The following is a 22051-nucleotide window of genomic DNA, read 5'->3' as shown; positions in this document are numbered from 1 at the left end:
TATATATACTGTATATATAATATATGAGCTCAAACATAATCATAATCATCTTTCCACTTATTTACAAAATTAAAATCATTAAAATGTGTGTTATCAATTAATTCCATCATTATGCTCTATAGTTGTTTTTTATAGTATTCTGAGCAAAATGTTGTAGTCGGGCAAGGGGGTACTTGGATTTAGAAATAGGAAAAAGGGGGTACTTGAGCCAAAAAAAAGTTTGAGAACCACTGTATTAGAGAATAAACCCAGTTATAGTATATATAGGCGATAAGATCAGAATGAAATAGGCAGCACTGTTTTCATAGTTTACCTAAAAAAAAACTTTATTCATTGATATTGCACTTCAGACTATTGCAGATTAAAAACAACATTTTTAATGAAAGTACATTTTCAGCTAACAGGAATACATTGTTTATCGGAAGCAACAGATACTTCTCGAGAAAGCAGAATGAATGAGAAAACTCTTTGTATTTATTTACAGAAAGCAAAAATAAGAAAAAATAACTAAATACAGGCTTACCAGCACTATAGAGACAGACACATGTGGCTTTACAGTCAGTAAGAAGCGGTTGGATGCAACTATTCCTAATTTGCAGAATGTTCCCTGACCTGCTGAACTACAACATCAATCCCTGCTGTGCAGCCAGTGCTGTTTACCATGCATTTATAATTCTCGCACATTGTTGCAGAAGCTTACAGGAGATGGGAAACCACTGTCTCCTATATATCTAAGCTTAACTCCCAGCTTCCAACTGGTGAAGTATGGAGACGTTTGCTCACACCAGTCCCATAATACGTGCCACCCACCAGTTGCATGGCATGATGACTCTGCAGGCCACCCTGCAGCCCCTGTAGTGGTACGGCCATGGGTGGTACCCACCCAGCGGCTCGCAGATCCTCTGGCAGTGGGTGTAACCACGGCGACACTCGCTGCAGCACACGCCCTGATGGTCCAGCATTGAGTCGTGGGTCATGGTGTTCTCGCCCTCCAGACCTCGCTGAGGGAGGAGAGGAAGGGACAGAGGTCAGAGCTCGTCATGCTATACAGATTCAGCTGAAAATAAGCTTATTTGAAACTAATTGAAAAAGATTTCCCACACATTTGTCCTCATTTATCAACCATTCATACGTTCAGATCTGAGCGTCCGACGTGCGTTTGACCATGTTCATGCAAGCTTCAGTATTTATCAATTCTGATGTGATCGTACATTGCGATCAGATCTCAGGTCAATCTGACTGAGACTGAAAATAAAGTATTAAACATGCCTCAGCTCTCATTTAAGCATAAGGAGACACATTCAGAACAGATCTAAACTGATTATTCAAACGAATTAAACCAAATACAATATTTTAGTTTTTTTAAAGCCCACGTTGTGACTGATACCACTTTTTTTGGTTTTCCTTTCATGGAATACAGTATAATGGACCTTATTCATGCTTTTCAATGTAAATACTTTTTTAAATCTTTACAAATGCACTGCAGTAATCAGTAATGTGATAAATTATAGGTGACATTGGCTGAAGGCATAATAAATACAGACAAGGAACAATATTCTGTCATTTTTAAGGCTTTTTTTTTTTTTTTTTTTTTTAAACCGTTTAGATCAGGGGTGCCCAATCCTGGTCTTCAAGGGCCACTATCCAGCATGTTTTAGATGTTTCCTTCTTCCAACACACCTGATTAAAATCATCAACTCATCAACAAGCTCTGCAGAAGCCTGATAACGATTCTGATCATTTAAATCAGGTGTGTTGGAAGAGGGAAACATCTAAAACATGCTGGATAGTGGCCCTTGAAGACCAGGATTGGGCACCCCTGGTTTAGATTGTCAGTTTTTTTTAATTGTGATATTCATTGCCTACAGCGTGCAGACTGAGGCCGATATAAATGCCATATCCGTGTGTGTCTTCAGGATCTCTGTTGTGAAGTTGTTCTCAGTGCACACAGGGGGGCAGACGTCAGATGCTCAGTAGCTGGTCCTCGTCCACAATGTGCTCCTTTAATTCCAGTTTTCACACATTCAAAAAGCACATCTTTGTTTTGCTCCACCTCAGATGTGAGGATGCCGATTTTCATCTTGGAAAAGCTTCTTTTCTTGTTTGACCTCAGTGGGCGGGGCCTCCAAAACAGGAGGGCGTAACATGTTAATGATGACTGAATTCAGCCGCCGCATTTATCAACACCCGATTATTTGTACGCTGGGCTTGGTAAAGTACAAATTTTTCATAAATCACACATTGGTCCTGTCATATGACCACACGTACACTTTGCACCCTTTTTGACGCAAAGTTGATAAATGAGGGCCATAGGATCTGGTGGGGGAGGGGCTATCAAACGTGGGTTTCTGTTGTCATATATTTTCTTTCCCAACACGCCGCTTGCTCTTCACCCCCTCCCTCTGTGGTTATCAGGAATGTGTTGTAGAGCGGTGGATTCTTCAGTCTGTTTGGAGATTAGAGGAAAAGTGGGGCCCATCAGAAGGGGTGAGGATGGAGGGCTTGTGAAGGGGAGGGTGTATGTGCGTGTATGGGAGTCTGTGTGCACAGCCAGGGCAAAAGGCCCAGCCGAGGAGGCTGAGAGGGATGTGGAATTATTCATACCGCCTCGGTGCTGAAAAGAAAGCTTTAGACAGGCACACACACAAAAAAAATAACACATGCACAGACATCACACTCAGATCTGCAGTGACAATCGGGGGCCCATCCAACGTGACCCCGGCATCTGCTGCCTTTCCTGAAGCTGTGAGAAATGCATCCCCTGGAAAAACCATCTCAGGTATTTCTCAGATTCAAACGGACAGTCGCGGACACTTCAGCCGGACACAAACACAGGAAATGTGTGAGTGAGTTTGTTTGTTTGTGTGACTCACCTGATATGGGTTCTCTGGGTTGAACTCGGCCTCCACATCCTCTTCCTCACCCTCGGCTGTGGCAGACTGGCGACGCTGACGGGGAGCGGCTCTCCTCTTCCTCTGGCCGCCTGTACACATCACAGTCTCATGTTAGAGCCAGCGCTGTAGCTGCATCCTCATGTGTTTTGACTTTCTTCTTTTACTCTTCTACAGAGATATTTTTGGGTCGTGTCAACAGCAGTGTTGAATGAAAACATCTAAGTTTTGTGGAAGAACTCACAATCTTACAATAGTTTGTTTTTCCCCTTAGTTGGTCTAAACTTTGTCGTGTAAACTACTGTTAAATGTTTGCACACACCTGCATTTTGAATCTCTGTTACCAAACCATGACTGTGTTCAAAATTGCATACTAACGTACTACTCATGCGGAGTCTGACGTCAAAATGAGTATGGAGTGCGTTCACATTAGATTAGATAGCATGCGAAGATTGAGTACGCAATAAATACACGGATGCATACTATATCGGACCATTTCAAGTATGCACGGTGGGCAACACAAAAGAGATTTGGGAACGTGAACTGGGATTGGTTTTTGATCAAGATTGGTGGGAATCCACGCTGAACCTCAATCTGTGCCCGTTCGACCTTGATATAGTTCAAAGTTGTATTTAGATGTCATTACTCCAAGACAAGGTTAGCACGGATTTTCCCAAATACAGTGGATGTTTGTGACAGATGTGGGGGATCACCCTCCAATCTTACTCATATGTTCTTCTCTTGCCCAGCCTTGACAAATTTTCTGCAAATTTACTGCAACATCCTGTCCGAGGTTCTCTCAAAAACTATTGCCAATTCACCACACATTGGTATTTTTGGTCTTCTGAAAGAGTATACTCGATACTCTACTAAAGAATTGGAAGTAATAGCTTTTACCTCCGTAAATACTAGACGCCACCTCCTTCTTAATTGGAAATCAACAACAGCCCCTTCCAACACTCAATGGATTAAGGAGGTTATGTCGTTTTTAAAAGTAGAGAAAATTAGACACTCGAGAAGGGGAAACTATAAAAAAAATAGCAACCGTTTATCGATATTATTGCGACAACATAACCATCCCCACATTTCCTTCTTTCCATTTTTTTTGTTTTATTTTATTAAATATATTTATTTATTTGTTTTTATTTATTTCCCAGATTATTATTGTGTACAGACTAAGTACTTTTTTCATTGAATTGTCTATCTGGTTTTGTTTTTTTGTAATAATTTGTTCTTAAAAATATGAAAATTGAATGTTGTATACAAACGTTTAATGCTGACACTAATGTGCTTTGGTATATTTAAGTGCCTTTGATATTCTTGTATACACATCAATTAAAAAATATGAAAAAGAAAAAAAATTGCGAGCGGAATTTAAAATTGTCCTGGGACCGGCTTCAAGCTAAAAGTCAAACATTCCCGTTTCAAAACAAAAGAATCTCTTCTTGTCTTCCTTTTAGTTTTTAACGGTTGTGTAAATAGGGCTCTTGTTTTGAAGTTAACCAGAAGTTTAGTCAGCAGCATTATGGCGGGTCTCTGAAAATCTCCAAAATGTCGGCATTTCCGCGGGTTTTATAGATGAAATGACCACATGATATTCTACTTGGTCACTTTCTTGTTTAAAATACTTTCAGAATTTTCATCCCCTCTACTAATGGCATGTAAATTAAAAGAGGCTTTTATCCGGATTTGCAGATGGAATCATAATGAGCCAATCGTTATATTATGTTGTGAGTTCAAACACAGAGACATTCTTAAAAAATTCAATAAAAACCTGACTTCATACCGGTTGAGTAGGTGGGGCGTAGCCAGAAGATTGGCAGGTCTGCACACAAGTCCTTGATCTTGTTGCTGAGGAAGGCGGAGTCTGTGAGGGGCGTGTCAGCTGCCACCCAAATCAGGTCATTCTCAAACTTGGCAGGCATCACCTCGTCGTCCTTTAGGGAAAGGTTAGAACCAGAGGTGTAAAGAGTACTGATACTTCCTACTCAAGTAGTTGATTGAAATTGTACTCAAGTACAAGTACAAGTAAGTCATACATAAAATACTCAACTACAAGTAAAGAGTAGCTCAATTAAATAGTACTCAAAGTAAAAGTTACTAGTTACTTTTACCTCCCACGTTTATTTTTTGGTAATAAATCTTACCACGGTCCCCTTGCATACAGTAAACATCTCATGGATAAACTTAAACAGGAAGAGACAAAAACTTGTATAAAATAAAAGGTTTGTCAAAATGTACAATTGTTTTTTTTTTTGTTTTTTTTTAAATAACACCAATGATAATTAAAAAATAAATAAAATAAAATCAGGCTCTAAGTATTGCTATATTTATGAACTATAAAACTGAGGAAATAACCAGGATTCAATGCTGTTTCAGTGCGGTGCGTTACGTTTAATCTGGTTGGTCGGCTATGATGTGATGCATTTTGCTGGTTGTCTGGTCATTTCATTTTTTGTAGTTTCACAATGTACGTTGATCATTTTAAAACAAAAAAATAATAATTTTATTCAGTAACGGTTGGGTGTACAAATGTAATAAATGACTTTACTTCTTTTAAAACTGACTTAAGTACAAATAAAAAGACTCATTTAGAAATATACTCAAAAAAGTACCCATAAAAGCAACTAAATTACAGTAACGTGAGTACTTGTAATCCGTTACTTTCACCTCTGGTTAGAACCAAATGGATGTTTACAGCTTGAATAACTTCATGCCTAAAGCATTTTGTCTGCGTTATGGCCATGTTGTTATTGGTTTTAATAAGACCATCAAATGAAGCAGTTAAAAACAGCCCCCGAGACTTGAGTATACAGGTTCTCCTTGCACTAATATTTAGCGTCAGGCCTCGTCAGCATCTAAAGGGAGATGATGTATATTTTCAGGTTCACGTAGATGAATTAAGAAGGGGCTCCAGAGCAGAGACTGTGTCGACATAAAACTGAATCCACAGCCAGCAGGTAAATGTGGACATCTGCTGGGATGGGTTTTTACCCTGAGGCGTTTGTTCCTGAGGGCTTTCACAGCAGTAGCTACGACCATGTTTGTGGAATGTTATTCCCCAACCTCCCAGTAATGGTGCTGCTACTTTTTTTTTCTCCAGCTCAAATGATTTGCTGGAGGGACAAATAGAAGCGAGGGTGCTTCTTCACTGCTCCACTGACTGATAAAAGAGTCTATCTGACCCACTCTCTCCCATGTTGGTGTGTGTGCATGTGTGTGCGTGCACGCTTATCTTTTCCATATTCGCCATCACTCTAAATTATAGCAAATGACCAGCCTGCAGCAACCATTACGACAGCATCTCCAAGTCTCCACGCACACCATCATTTATGAGGCTAAGGGAGGCGATAACAAACACGCACACAAAAGCACAAATGTGAAATAAATGATCGTTTATGAGCCAGACAGGCAATAAGAGCAGCCCTGCGTGATAATTAATAGTGTTGTTTATATGTGCGTGTGTGTGTGTGTGTGTGTGTGTGTGTGTGTGTGTAATTGTGTTGATTTGGATTTATGTGGATGTGAAGTTTACGCAGAACTAAACGGTTTTAATTATCAGACAGCTTCAATTGAGTAATCACAAGCTGTGGTATTAGTGTGTTTGATAACTACACACACACACACACAGTGTATAGAGCCATGCTGTGTGTATTTTTATTTCCTTTTTTTAAGTCTTTATAAACCTCTCGTTTTACAGAGAAGTGCCTCTGTGTCTCTGCTGGGTCATGGATGTAAATGTCTCAGCATGAAAGAGAGAATTCTACATTAAGTGGTTCTATGTAGAAAGATGATTATTTCATATTTCATATTCTAACAGAATTTAGTGTTTCCATTTCTACCGCAATATTTAGGACCCCATGAGGTCACGTTTTCATGAGGGTTTATTTATTTATTAGCAGGATTGCGTCATCAAAAGTACTTCACTGACTTTGACACAATATGTTAAGGTTTCATTTATTCAGACTTTTTACAGGAAATTGACTTTGAAATTGACTTTGATCTCCTGACATGTTTCAACTGCCAACTGTCAGTCTTCCTCAGAGGCACTCTTCTTCAGAGACCATCGGGTGATGGTCACACCCAGAAACAACACATAAGGACACATGAAAGCAATCAGCAGATGCCTCTGAGGAAGACGGACAGTTGGCAGTTGAAACATGTCAGGAGATCAAAGTCAATTTCAAAGTCAATTTCCTGAAAAAATTGCCTGAATAAATGAAACCTTAATATATTTCAAAAAGAAGACAAAATTTTACTTGCTGGAACCATGATTTTAACACAATTTTACGACTAATTCTGATTCTCTGTAAGTTTGAAAAATCAAAAAGCCTCTATCCCTCATCATTGACAAAATGCCAAAAATTTACATCTCAGTTCATCATTGACCGATCCTCATGAAATTTGACTCAGTTGTGTCAGGTTGATTTCTAAAGTATCCCGCCAAATTTCATCCGGATCGCATTTGGATTGCGCATTTCATTGTGATTTTTCAAAAAAATTGGGGGTGCCCATCCATTTGAACCTACTGTATCATTATTAATGGGTATGGAAATGTCTTCCAAGCCTTTAAAGTGTGAATGATCATGGTACAATGATCAGGATCACTGATCCAGATAACTGCTCATATCTGGCAAAGAGGAGATTGGGCTTGGCAGAGGTTTGCACTCTCTGAAGCTCTTGTTTTTACAAAAACAAATGCAACATGGAATCAGGATAGGCATAGCTGTGACACCAGACAGGCCCGAGGCAAACACCTACAGTAACTCTGCCTTTGCGTAAAACAAATGCACTGAGAAAAACGTTAATGTATAGAGCGCTCACCAACTGGAATCACCTCCCCTCGCATCTAATTGCAATATTAATCACTTTGTAAACAGATGAATTTGAATGAGTGCAGATCTGATGGTAGTACCACATGCTGTAAGGCTGTTGAATGATGTTCTTCTCTTGTAGTTGCTGTTTAATAGGTGAAAGATTTCACTATTTTTTTTTTTATTTTATGAAGGACATTGATTTAATCTTCTTGCGATTTTTGTTGGAAAGCCAGGGAAAAGTCTTCACCAGGTTGAAGACTAATGGGGATCCTATACATGGGGCAGTAAACATATATGCTATTGTGTCTTAGACCTTCTGGGATCAGCACTGAGCTATTATGAGGGTGCACTTGTAACTGCATCCACACACATGCTGACAGCATGGAGAGGAGATGTGATGAAACAAAAGCAACCCACCAGGTCGAAGGTCAGCGCGTCCTTGTTCAGCCCGTCCACGTCGGGTAAGTGTGCCTTCACCTGTGTCTTGATGTAACACTTTTCACCTCCTGCGAATCGGATCCCTGTGATCCCCTAAAGGAGTCAAAAGGGGAGACCACACAGCATCTTTAATATCCTGCAAGGCAGTGGTTCTCAAACTACTTTAGCTCAGTACCCAGTTTCTCTTACTTTTCAATCCAAGTACCTCCTTTGTCCGACTACATTTTGCTCAGAATTCTGTAAAAAAACAACTACTATAGAGTATAATGATTTTTAAAGAATCTAATTTTGTAAATAAGTGAATGAAACAGTATTTAATTCTTCCTGAATAGATTTATTTCTTCAGTTTTGATCATTTATGGCCATCTCACGCCTGATGTGGGACCAAGACCGACCTTTGTATTTTCAGTTCATGTTCCAATCAAGATATTTTCTATCATAATTTTGTGTCATTTTGTATATTTTGTTGTTGTTTGTCTGTTCTTTTTATCATTCAGTATATTTTCTCTTATTTTGTGTGTTTTTCTTGTCGTTTTTATGCGTTGTTGGTATTGTTTAAATTATTATCTTGCAGTTGCGAGTATTCGGTGTCATTTGGTTGTTTCTCTGTTATTTGTGTGTATTTTGTGGTGTATTTTTTTTAATCTCATTTAGTGTGTCTCTGTTGTCGTTTTGTGTGTTGCTGATTATATTAAGTATATTTCTCTCTTAGTGCGTTTTTTTTTTTTTTTGGTGTCATTTTGTGTTTTTTGTTGTTGTTTGTTCTTTTTATTATTAGGTATATTTTTCTCTTACTTTGTGTGTTTTTGTCGTCGTTTTGTGAGTTGCTATCTGGTATGATTGTCATTTTTAACTAAAAAGAAATATTGTAAAACACCATCATTTTAATGCTTTCATTCAAGTACCCCCTGTAGTGCCATCGCGTACCCCCATTTGAGAAGCACTGCTGTAATTGATGAAGCAGTCTGATAGAAGAGAATACTCTCAGTTAATGCCTTTGTGCACAGCTATCACATGTATAAAAAAAAATAATACATCCACAGTGACACTGTGATTAAAGGTCAGAATTTTAATAGTCAAAAGGCTAAAACTGCCGCTTCACTGGCCTGATTGGTCTGATTGGTCCACTTTAATTAAAGGTCAAAAACCACCAGTCTGAATGTAATGAAAATTGCAAGGACAATGCATCTCGACAGTGATTGGCCCTGAGGGGATAGCGTGTCTACTTGTTCTTAATTTCTCCGCTGCCGTAATGAGCCAGTCTCCCCCACAAGGGTCTTTAAAGGCTTCAACCAGTCTGATTGATTTCCTTTCGTGAAGCTCTCAATGCCCTCCTGATTTTTTTTCGATTACTTCCAATCGAACTCACAATCTCAAAGTCATGGACCTCCATGGCCTCGTCCGCCCCACTGCCAGTGCTGAATCTCTCCATGTTATTGGCCGAGTCAATCTCCATTGAGCCCTCCTCCACTTTGCCATTGATGCTCATGCTGTAGTGGACGTTGTAGATCTACACACACAGGCACACACAAGGTTTCATCAGGATGGCATGTCAGGTATGAGAGCCCTTAGCGCAGACATGGGCAACTGGCGGACTGGGGAACACATGTGGCCCTTGGTCTGATTTCATGCGGCCCTCAAAGTAAACAAACAAAATGACAGAAAAATACACAAAAGAAAAGGAAGAATACATTAAAAAATACAAAGAATTACAACATTGCAGGAATATACAATAAAAGACAAGAAAAACACACAAAACGACTACATAAATGAGCAAGACGACAACAGTAATACACAAAAAGGCATGAAAAACACAAAAAATTCACAGTACTAACAAACAAGGCAAAACAACAACAGAAATACTCAAAAATTACCACAAAAGAGACAACACAAATACACAATATTTATAGGAAAAATACACAAAAGGACAACAGAAATGCACTAAATGCTTCATAACATGCAAAACAACAATAACCATGCACATAATGACAGAAAAACACACGAAACTACTACATAAATGAACAAAACAACAATAGTAATACACAAAATGACTCCAAATTACACAAAATGAATCAAATTAACTTACAAAATAACAGAAACATTACAACAAAACTCTACATTTAGACATGACAAACACAAAAAATTCACAGTACTAACAAACAAGCAAAACAACAACAGAAATACCAAAAAATTACTCCATGAAAGATTCAAAATGGCTCTAAAAAACATAAATTTTACAGGAAAAACACATTAAAGAATAACAGAAATGTACAAAATGCCTCGTAATGAGCAAAACAACAACAAACATACACAGGATGACAGTAAAACTCTGGTCATTATTCTAAATGCTGACATGAATGTTGATAATGTGGCCCTACGATCAAACAAACACATTACACATTTTTGTGGCCCCCGCTGTGATAGAAGTTGCCCCCCTACAGGGCTCTCTTTCACTCCCTTTTTACCCTCCATCTCCATTCCCACCCTGAGAGTGTTCCCCTCTTTTCTCAAACACACTGAAGCAAACTTGGCCATAAGAATGGCCTCCTTACAGCTCCCAGTAATGTCATCACCCTTCTACAGAAGCTTTCCGTCATGTTATAATAACTTTTACTTGGCTTTTATATGAAGAACACGCTTTGGAGGCCACACTTTGCCTCTCATTTCTTACACCTCTTGCCCCTGGTGCATCCACCGGACCAGAGACCACCCCCTCACCCCCCTTCATCCTCACCCCACCTCACCCAGCACGGATCCTCCAGCGTGAACTAGACTCTCAACAATGCCTCCATTCACTGAGCTCTGCTTCGAGCACTGTGGAAATAGAGTGTTGAATTTACACTTCACTGTTCACTCGAGCTGCAAAGTAAAGTTCAAAAACACATTTTGATGAGCCGTTTCTATCTCGTGACCATTTTTTGAGTTAAAAATAAGTTTTTACATTCACCAGTTCAATACTATTATAGACGTAATTCCTGTAACTTTCCATGGAGAAAGAAACTGCTCAGGAACCCAAATAACTGCACCAGCTGTCTCACTTTTCTTTCTATATATATTCTTCTCTTTACTCCAAACCATTTGTAAGCACAAAGTATTTCTTTATTCAGGTATTGTCAAGGCGCCAAATGTGAGAATGGAACATAACAAACTAAAAACTACGAGTAATATAACAAGGAATTATCAGATAAAACAGAAATGTATACAGTAGTCCAACATAAGCTCAAGAAACTAAAACTGAAACACCTTGTGCAAAGTTCTGTGTGACGATATAAAATTTAAAGATTTTAAAAATGCTCTTTCAACATTTACAACCCTGTGTTAACAATAAGGCCAAAGCTCACTCGCAAATAAGTCAAATATAAGTCAAACCAAAGTGATTAATCTGCTTTTTTGTTCATATCCATGTGTTTTTATAACATATTCCTGTCCTGATAAAGTCATGCAGATGGAGTGTGAGTTATAACGCTCAAATAAAAAGCCTATAATAAAACTTTCCAACATGTTGGCGAAATGCACTTTATTTAAAAAGTGAATATTTTTGATGGAAATGGGTAACTAATTAAAGTGTAGGAAACTTTAAATTACCTTTGCGGCACAAAAACAAAGTAATTAGCGTAGATTTGTCGATATTTATATACTTTAATTAAGCTTGTTTGACATTGAATATATAACCCAAATAAAATAATGGGTTCAGCCCAAATGGAGCTGATTAACATCTTAAATTAACACTAAGTTTTAAGTGTTTGACAGGCTTCAGCAGTTATAGCCAGATGTTAAGACAGTGCAGGTTACTGGGAGTGATGGGAATTGTTCTTCTTACATGCTTCTCGTTGTTATTCCAGAAGTAAAATGCTCCCACAGCTCCCAGTAGGAGGAACAGAGCAGCTGCTATCAGCACTGCGATGCCCACCTTCAGGAGGCGCCCTGAGGCGACGGGTTTCACCGCCACCGCGGAGTAGGCCTGCAGATAAAACAAGCACACCCCACACTGAATCATAGCCCCATATTAACTTATGGTTACCTCTATGTGCTCCTGGCTGCTGGAAAACAATAAATAAAAAAAACAATAACAATAATATAAGGTGGTAGCTGTAGACAGAGACTCACCGGAGGCATAAACTGATCCTCCGGTCCCACCGAGGCGATCGGTACCTTCTCTGAGCTCCCGGACATGACTGCAGTTCCTGACCTGAGGGAAGTCTGCTCCACTGCCCTCACCCCTCCTCTGACGGGGGGCTGGAGGAGGTCTCACACACAGTCCACTAGTGTCCAGGGGCGAGAGCATCACTTCACAAGCTTTTATATCTTTAACTTCAAATACAATCTATATTTGATGAACATAAAAGGTGTTTTTGAAGTTCAAAAAATATTATTTTCTACCTTCATGATGATCCTCCCTGTGAGGGATTTCTTCTCCCCTCCCAACCCGCCCCCAGCAAGATTTTTTCTATTTTTTCCCATGCAGATTACTAAGATCACTTTGGATTTACAGATAATGAATCAAACTGTTAACAGACGATAAGCTGCTTTACATCAACCATCACTGCTTCTCACAGCCTCCACAGACTGAGGCTCTTCAGAGGGGACCCAAGGAATGTTGCATGTTTTTCCCACCTGGGGCTTGTGCATATTTACCTAGCAGTGTAACCGATCCCAGTAAATACACAGCAGCCCAGTTTCCCTATACCAGGGGTTCTCAACCTTGGGGTTGGGACCCCTTATGGGAGGAGGGTCGCCAGATGCCTTTAATTTCAGCTCATTTTTCCTTATTTTTACCCTTTTTCTGCAACTAAACTATAAAGTTGATATATTTTAACCTATTTTCAACACTTTTTTTTGCCATATTGTTGCTCCTTTTAGTGAATTTTTGCTACATTACTCCCATTTCTGCCACTTCTCTATCAAATTTCAATGCCCGTTCTTCACATTTTTTCCACTTTTAAGACATTTTGGGCACTTATAAATCCTTTCCACTACTTTTACCACCTGATTTTGCAAATGTTGACCCATTATTGTCACTTTTAACCTCTTGTCATCATATTTCATACAATTTTTTGCAACTCATTGTTCCTACTTTTTAACTCGCATTACCTTAACCCCCCTCCCTCATTTCTCCCACTTTTAAGACAATATTGACACTTCGAACCCTTTATACCACTTTTTCTCCCTCTTTTTAGCCACTCTAACTTGCAACTTTAACAAATTTCTGTGGTTTTTAAAAACCCCAAAAATCTCTCCCCTTTATTCCCCCTCATAGATGAACCTGTCTCCACATGACTGTTCTTCATTGTTCATGTCTGTGTTCAACCACCTTCAGGTACAGTGGGGGTCCCCGGTCTCTGCTACCTTTATTTGGGGGGTTGTGCACGATATGTGCTAACCTGGCCCACATGTTCATCCCCCTGCGTCGACATCTTTCTGTTTTGATTCAGAGCTATGCTAATAGCGCTAGCCCAGCTATTTCCTTTCCCCGCAACTGCGCATGCGCCAGTTTTTCTTTGGTGCTTCTGACTTCGTCACACCCGGATATCCCGCACTAAAACACAACACCGCCTCATGATTGGTTCGAACCCTTTCGGTTCGGATTCGAAAGGCGAAGGAGGGAACAGCACAAGATGGATTCTTGTGCTGTTCCCGCCAAATCCATCCTGCAGGCAAGGTTAGATATGTGCATGCTAAACGTGAATTTAATGGCACCACGTTCTTAATCTCAGTCGTTGTCCCACCCTCTGCATCAATAACCGCCACATGAAATTTTGATGATTTCTCCAGAAGCAAGGTCAGACACTTCAGCTGTAATTTATCACAAAGATTCCAGGTTGAGATCAAGGTCAGATAGTTTCTTCACACTAGGCTTGCTCACATAACACTATGGACCTCCCATTCACTCAAAACTGTCCCCACAATGCTGGGAGCATGAAATTATCCAACATGCATTGGCATGAGTCAATGATTTCTCTGCCTTGAACTACCAGACCAGTGAAAAAATAGCTCTATTTTTACTTGCACAACATAGGCATGTATAAGTATAGTGAGATTCATATAAGGAAAATTGATTATAGAGTAAAACCCAGCATGCTTTATGCTTCTCAAACTTTTTTGATCCAGTGATTCTTTACAGGAGAGAACATTTTTAATGTCCCCCTCAAATTCCTCACATCAATTAAACACAGTCTATTTCCATTTGTAGCTTTAAATACCAGGAAGAGAGACGCCCCTCCCTACACGCAGAACACACACTGTGAGTAGAGCATCATCTTCCATGGGGGGCCACATTAAGCAGGAATGGATGCACTTATGCACATGCGCATTGGACGCGCTGCACGCCTATGCGCTCCATGAGGCGCGGAAGGAGATAAAACGTGTTGTAGAGAGATGTGGCTGTGCATTCATCACTGCAGTGACCAATCAGAGGAGCGCTTGCAAAGTTGCTGAACATGAAGTTGTCAGCATCCTCTCGGAGCGCGTGGAACGCTGAGTGAGCAATTATTAGCCGATGTATCCTTTATATCAAGCATGTCAAAAAATGAGCTGCAAAAACTAATCATTGATTAAGATCTCTAGTTCATACAATTGCATGTGACTTTGAGGCTGAAAAACTCACTAGTAAAAAAAATCCTTAAACTTAAGCCTTTTAAAGCCCTTACTAGTAAACAAGGTGGACCAAACATGTTTACTAGAGAACTAGTAGAAGTTAGATATCATCTAGTAAAGTACATAGTATAGATATCTATTATTTCTTCTTATCCCCCTGCTTCATTTGCACTATAGTTTGCTGTAAAAGTCACACGTTCATGTTTAGTTCTATTTACGACTCAGATTTGTTTATTTGTTATTTCAGTTTGAAGTTGTTTTTTTTCAATATTTATTTATTTATTTATTTACCTTTTAACGGTTGATTATTTTGTGATAGACTATTACAGACAGTACATTATTTAATACTGATAAGGGTTGTCAAGGTAAATGCATGTTGTTATATGATCATTTTTGTACCAATGATACATTAGGGATGAGGTTAGGGCCCCAATTTGGTGGTGGTGGGGGGCAGGAGGGCGAGGGGGGGGGGGGGGGGGGGGCTGCATAGAAATGATCTATTCTTTGAACATTTCAACTTAGAAATTTAAGTTTTTCATGCATTACCAATACAGAAAATATCATTTATTTGGGAAAACAAACTGAAATTATTGTATTTTTTTTTTTTTTTTTTTTTTGCATGATTTTAAAGACATTGAGACCATTGCTCTTTGCAGAGATAGAACCGTGTGTCATGTCCACCATATACTGTGCATGTAAAGTATGTTTGTTTTATTGGTGCACTGGTCCCCATATGTAGTCATACACTTTTGTAATGATACAACATTAATACCACTTTCTGGTTGTGTTAAATTAATAAATAACATGATAATTAAATATTGTCAATTTGGCAAATAGATTTATTCAGGTTAGCATACCTGAATGTATTGATCCCGGTTAATGACCCATTTTCCAAATATTTGATCATCTTCTGCATTGGCCACTGGCTGTCCCAATACTTTTGTCACTGTCGGTGCACATTTGCAAACAGCACATGCGTTTCCTTGACGCACGCGCAGCAGCTCTCCGTGCGCGCACATCTAAAAAGGGTTTATTACTGTAAAAGCATCCTAAGCATATGTTAATCTGCTGCTTTACATGCAGGTCGTATGCAAATAAACAACGTTATTAAGTGATAATACAAAAAAAAAAAAAAAAAAAAAGAGAGCAGCACTGGAGGATTTTATTCTGTATGCATGAGTGACTGGACTGATTTGCTGAAAGTCCTTGGCGCCTTCCCTGGCATCTCACCAATGAAGTCTATATTTCTCAGAGAAGGGAAAACTTCACTGACCTTCTTCTGCAGGCTGCAAGGACACAGCCCCAGCTCTCTTTATCTACGGCTCTGCCACCACTGCAATAACAGCGACGCCTGTTGGCTCTTACTGGTGACTGATGGCTCCTCCTCCTCCAGGCCATTTAACCTACTCACCTGTTCCTGGATCTCATTGAAACAGAAACAACGCTCAGCAGCAGCAACGTTCAGAACAGTATTTCAAAGTTTATTTTCCTTTCAGAGGTTTACTGTGATTTAAAAAAAAAAAAGATCCTTTACATTTCTTTTTTAATAATGCATTCAAATAATTTTACGCGGGATATCAACTTGATACATTGCAGGTCTCCAGCACTCAAACTGAGTAATTCTGTGGAACATTTTTTTTTTTAAATAGAATGCATGCTTAATTATTAATAATTACAGTTCATATGTGCACATTTGTACTTCAATAATACTTTTATAAAAAATAAAATATCTCTTTATGTACAAATTTTGCATATTATACATCATTTCATGTCCAGCAAAAATGTTTCAGTGATTGAATGGACTTCAAATGTGACTTTTTACATTGAAACAGAAACACAAACATTAGAATTGCTTCACATAGTTACAATATAAATAAAAAAAAAACAAACATTTGAAGATACTTTACATTTCCATGAGTGTTTAGTGTGCATTGTCATTGTTGGGACAGTGTGTAGGGCTGTAAACAGGGATGCTTATATCACTGATCTCCTGAACCCTCACAGGTCTGGGTGGAGTGACCAGGACGTAGTCGTACTCCCTGTGCAGCACCTTCTCGTACACGCTCTGCAGACCCACAGTTTTGGGGATGTGGGCTTGGTAGTAGGTGTCTCTACGCTGAGAGTCCGTGGGCATGGATGCGTTTTTGGGGAGGGTGCTGAAGGAGGAGAGGGTGGGTGCTGGTGATGGTGCTGCGTTGGCTCTCACTGCTGTGGGGCTCCAACAGCGATCTGAGTGACCCAGGATTTTACACTCACTGGTGCAGGCCCACAAAGCTGAGAGAGAAACAAAGAGATATGAAAGTTAGGCTCTGCATTGCCATGAATGTGACGACATGTCATGATACGATATATCCCGATACTAAACAATACGATATACATGGCGATATACTGTGATATCAGTGATTACAAATTCCACCTTTACAAGTAGAAAATGGTATAAAATACAATTTATTTCATTTTTTTACAACTTGCGAGAACAAGTAAATGGTAAATAACTGTAATTCAACTACAAATATCAAAAACAAGTGGCATGATTATGAAAATGTCAAATGACATTTTTCAAAAAAGTTGAACTTTTGCTTCTACAACAGATTCTGATTCTGTTAAGTTCTTGAATTCTGAAGAAAAATAAATAAATTACCGCATACATCTATAAAAGTGCCCAGTATGTTTTATGAAAATCAAGTGTAATCAACTTCCAAGCTAAAATGCATTGAGGAGGGAGGTAGTTTAACATGGTCTGGTGTGGTTCACTGACACCTAATGACCAGGAGTTAACGTGATATACATATGTTAGTGCAATTAAATGTTTTTTTTTTTTTGTTTTGTTTTGTTTTTTGTTAAGAAACATGATTTAAAAAATTGATTTCGAAATGTTTTGGATTGATACGATAATCGTGCAATGAAATATTGCGATATATCATGAAATCGATTATTTTTTCTTACTCTAAATGGAGCAAACCAGTGTTTTTGACCAACATGTAAGAACGCTTTCTATATTCTCACCATTTTGGGCACCAATGGGAATCACCACTGTTCCATCTTTCTTTAGGCCAGCGTCCCCACTGACATCACTGTCGCTGTCATTGAAGTCACTGTCACCCTTCCCACTGTCTTTGCCGCTGAAGGCGGGGTCCCTGGCTGAGATGGTGGTGTAGGAGTTTCCTTTCCAGATGGTGATGGGCCTCACCGCCTCTTTTCCATTCCCATATCCTGGCAGAGTGGAGTATCCCTGAGAAACAAGAATCAGAAACAAAAAGCATTATTCAACAAGTCCACTTTAAAAACAATACAAAGAATTTTACTTAGTGGATGGTGCGAAGAACAAAACAAAAACCAAACCAGAGACACTAAATATAAAGGAATAAACACATAAATGTCAGTTTTGTGCACAAAGAGCATGTGCACACCTCAACGTCATTTAGATGTTCCTTTTGGGCTAAATCTGGTCGGTTCATCTTAGCCTCAATTTAACCCAAATACAGTCGTTGAAATTCAGTTACTATTGGACCGTCCAACGTACTCCAATTTTAGCCCTTGTTTAGTCGTTGAAATTGGGTTTATTTCTTTTACTGTCAAAATTGGTCCAATTTTAGCCCAATTATATTTGTAGAAATTGAGTTGCTGTTGGGCCATCCAACTATAGGTCCAAATGATTTCACAATAGTTGTTGAAATTGGGTTGTTATTGAAATCCAACTTGGTCCAGATTTAGCACATTTGGTCGAAGTTCGGGCCAAAAATTAAATTGTCATTGGAAATAGGACTTCTCATTTGGGGTACGTATAGCTCAACAGTTTTAACCCTTTTATTTGGAATTAAAAAAAAAAAAGAAAAAAGAAAAAGGTATTGTAACAACTTCAAACATAACAAGCCCACAAACATAAACCAAAAATTCTAATCTGATCCTGGTACAAGTTGACTACAAAGGTTCCCATATTTAGGTGTTTTGGGGAAGGTAGATGAAACACTTATAATTCATTAATTAATTAGTTAGACCAGAAAATTACACCTTTTTCGACCAAATATTGACGTTGTCTTTTCAACCACATTTTGCTGAGTGGGCTCACTGTGCGTAAAGGCGCACGCACTCACCTCGTGCTTGTTCCCCCGTGGTTTGCCGGTGTTTTCTGAGTCGTACACGCAGGGGACCTCGCTGCCGTCCTCTGAGGCCGAGCACATGTCAGTGCCCCCGGGGTGAGCTGGGGTGAAGCCCCCGGGCTGGCTGCTGCTGTACGAGTGCGCGTCAAAGGCCACCGTTGGTTCAGGTCCGTGCATTGGCAACAGCGGGTTCTCCACCACGTGACCCCGCCCCCGCTCCAAGGTGTCCTTGTCCCCGTACGAGTCGCTGTCCTCTCCGCTCTTGTCCCGCCTCCTCCGGTTGCAGGTGGTGGCGATGAGGATGATGGCGAGCAGCAGGAGGGTGCAGCTCCCCGCCAGCACGACGATGATGACCACGGACAGGTCCCACTGAGAGTACCCGTCCCCCGCCCCCCCAGGCTGGTACACGTTGCGGTCGCTCGGCGGGGCCCCTGCGATCAGTAGAAAGTGGAGCGCAGCGGTGGAGGTGAGCTGGGGCCGCCCGTTGTCGCTCACCGTCACCGTCAGACTTACAGTCTCCCCCACGTCGTGGCTCAGCACCTGGTTGAGGTAGATCTCCCCTGTGGCTTTGTTAACAGAGAACACAGAGGGTTCACCCGTGGCCAGTTCGTAGGACAGCTCCGAGTTCACGCCTTCATCCGCGTCCCTCGCCTCCACTCGGGTCACGATGTACCCGCTCGGTGCGTCCCGGGGCAGGAGGACTTCCGCCGATCCGTTGCTGAGAGCTGGGTGTGTGATGAGGGGCGCGTTGTCGTTCTGGTCCACTACCCGGACGTAGACGCTGGCGGTGCCGGTGAGCGGCGGGGAGCCTCCGTCACTGGCCGTAATGCGCAGATCCAGCTGCTTCATCACCTCGTAGTTAAAACTCCTGAGCGCGTAAAGCGAGCCACTGGCGGGGTCCAGGGACACAAAGCTGGAGATGGGGGACCCCATGAAGTACGTGTCTGCCAGTCTGTACCCGACCTTCCCGTTTGACCCCATGTCCACATCCCGCGCTACCACAGTGGCGATGTACGCACCTGGCGCGTTGTTCTCCACCACCGCCACCTCATAGACGGGTTTACTGAACACCGGAGCGTTGTCGTTCTCATCCGTGAGCCTGATGGTGTACTGGGTGATAGTCCTGAAGGGAGGAGAGCCTAAATCCTCAGCCACTACGGTCAGGTTGTACTCAGGGATCTTCTCCCTGTCCAGAGGGCTCGTGCTCACAATCATGAAGCTGTCCTCATAGGCTTGCTGCAGTCTGAAGTGGTCGTGTCCGTAGAGCGTGCAGTGCACCTGTCCGTTCGCTCCAGAGTCTCTGTCCGAGGTGCTGACCAGGGCCACGAAGCTCTCCCTGGCTGCAGCCTCAGTGATGTAGGCGATCCCCGCTGTGATGGAGGTCATGGGGGTGATGGAGATCTCAGGTGCGTTGTCGTTTACGTCCTGAACCTGAACAACAATCTTACAGATCGCCGGGCTCGGGTTCGGACCCAGATCATTGGCCTGGACGTCAAACTCGTACGTGTTCTTACTTTCAAAGTCAATGGGGCTCTCCAGGGTCAGCCGCCCTGTTTTCCTGTCCACTTTGAACAGCTGCCGTATCTCAGTCGGCACCTGCGGACCGAACCCGTACACCACGTCCCCGTTCAGACCCTCGTCCGGGTCCTCAGCGTTCAGGTCCAATAGGAGGGAGCCCACCGGTGCGTCCTCGGGCAGGTCTACAGAGAAGCTGTTCCTGTCAAACACGGGGCTGTTGTCGTTGTAGTCTTTTACTTTGATGTTAATGCGGGTCGTCCCGGTACGGGACGGGTTCCCACCGTCCATGGCGACCAACTCCAGCGCGTAAGACCCCTGCGTCTCCCGGTCCAACTCCTTCATCAGGACCAGCTCCGCATATTTAACCCCGTCAGCTCTGCTCAGCACATCAATTGAAAAGTGACTGTTGACGGAGATCTGATAGCTTTGGATGTAGTTCACCCCCACGTCCTCGTCCACGGCGAAGTCCAGCGGGATGCGCGTCCCCACCGCGGTGTTCTCGGAGATCTCCAGACTCGACTCTTTCCGGGGGAACTCGGGGGAGTTGTCGTTAATGTCCTTGACCTCCACCTCCACGTGGATGAGCTTGAACTGCTCTTTGGAGAAGCTGACCACGTCAAAGGCGATGAGGCACTGCAGGGTGTGTTTACAGATGCGCTCCCGGTCAATCCTCTCCCCGATGCTCAGCTGCCCGTCGCTCTCCCGCAGACGGATGAAGGACGAGTTGAACTGTTTCATCATCCTGAAATTGCTCCTGGAGCTGCCCGAAGAAGACAAGATGTCCTTGGCCAAGTTTCCTATGACTGTCCCCGGTGCGTCCTCCTCAAATGTCTGATACTTCACTGTCTTTCCCTGCGTGGCAGCGGCCAGGCTTGTCAAAAAGACGCACAGGAGAAGCAGCCACTGTGTGTTCCACCCTGTTTCTCCCATCCTGATACACTCACGGTCCAAACACTGAAATCAGCAAACTGTCTTTAAGTGAAAGTTTAAGCAAAAACAAACCCTGTAAAAGCACCTTTTTCTTTGCCCTGCATGTGCAAGTGTTTTTAATGTAAATCCATGGACGTGTCCAAACGTGGGTGCGCACTCAGCATGCGCTCCGCTCTGTGGGAACTGAAGGTGAGCTGCTCAGTCTCAAACAGGGCTGCAGTGTGTGCGTGTGGGTTTATATGGAGAGCCATGCAAATGAGGCGCACTGTGACCAATCCCGGGCTCTGAGACTTGGGGGGGGGGGACTTCTGAAAGACCTCTAAACCCTGTTTAGGCATTCCTGGACTGTTCGTTGGAACTTGGCACCAAATATGTGATGGGCGCTATAAGCATGATGCGCGGGTAGACCTTGATTTAATACTGCTACAGTTTCCGTTGCTTGTTGTTTGTGTTGCCGGGGCAGTTGAAGGCGCGGGCGTGTGTGTGTGTTTGGGGGTGGTGGGGGGGGGAGCACAAAGATGCGCAGTGTCCCTGAGCTAGAGGACAAAGCCTTTGAATAGGGCTGTTTGTTCGGGAAGCTTTACCTTTAATTTTAAGGAGCTTGGTGCTGGATGTGCGTCCCAGTGACCTCTCCTCTCCTCTCCTCTCTGCTGCTACATGCTCCAGTCTTAAGGCTTGTCCTCTCTGCAACCTCACATCTAAAGCCAGTGTGCCAGAAGTATTGGGACGTCTGCCTTTGCGTCAGTTCGTTTAAACCAGATTA

At 41.7% G+C, this 22051-nt stretch overlaps 2 protein-coding genes across 2 annotated transcripts; both read right to left on the bottom strand.

The window, feature by feature from the left end:
* Nucleotides 1-418: 418 nt before the first annotated feature.
* On the bottom strand, nt 419-12386 carry cnmd (chondromodulin). The gene is made up of 7 exons (XM_028473144.1): nt 12254-12386; nt 11967-12107; nt 9516-9656; nt 8126-8239; nt 4678-4828; nt 2874-2983; nt 419-1001 (listed from the first exon to the last, which is right to left on the bottom strand). The coding sequence occupies exons 1-7, from the start codon at nt 12317-12319 to the stop codon at nt 780-782; spliced, it is 945 nt and encodes a 314-aa protein (XP_028328945.1). The 5' UTR covers nt 12320-12386; the 3' UTR covers nt 419-779.
* A 3930-nt stretch (nt 12387-16316) lies between these two features.
* Nucleotides 16317-21501, bottom strand: LOC114479815 (protocadherin-8-like). Its single transcript, XM_028473702.1, has 3 exons — nt 18835-21501; nt 17747-17972; nt 16317-17014 (listed from the first exon to the last, which is right to left on the bottom strand). The coding sequence occupies exons 1-3, from the start codon at nt 21286-21288 to the stop codon at nt 16662-16664; spliced, it is 3033 nt and encodes a 1010-aa protein (XP_028329503.1). The 5' UTR covers nt 21289-21501; the 3' UTR covers nt 16317-16661.
* Between the last annotated feature and the right edge of the window lie 550 nt (nt 21502-22051).

This window comes from Gouania willdenowi, chromosome 17, assembly GCF_900634775.1.
Source record: "Gouania willdenowi chromosome 17, fGouWil2.1, whole genome shotgun sequence".
Taxonomy (NCBI): Eukaryota; Metazoa; Chordata; class Actinopteri; order Blenniiformes; family Gobiesocidae; genus Gouania; species Gouania willdenowi.
The sequence above is the reverse complement of the archived record's forward strand: the minus strand, read 5'-3'. Positions and strand labels throughout refer to the sequence as shown.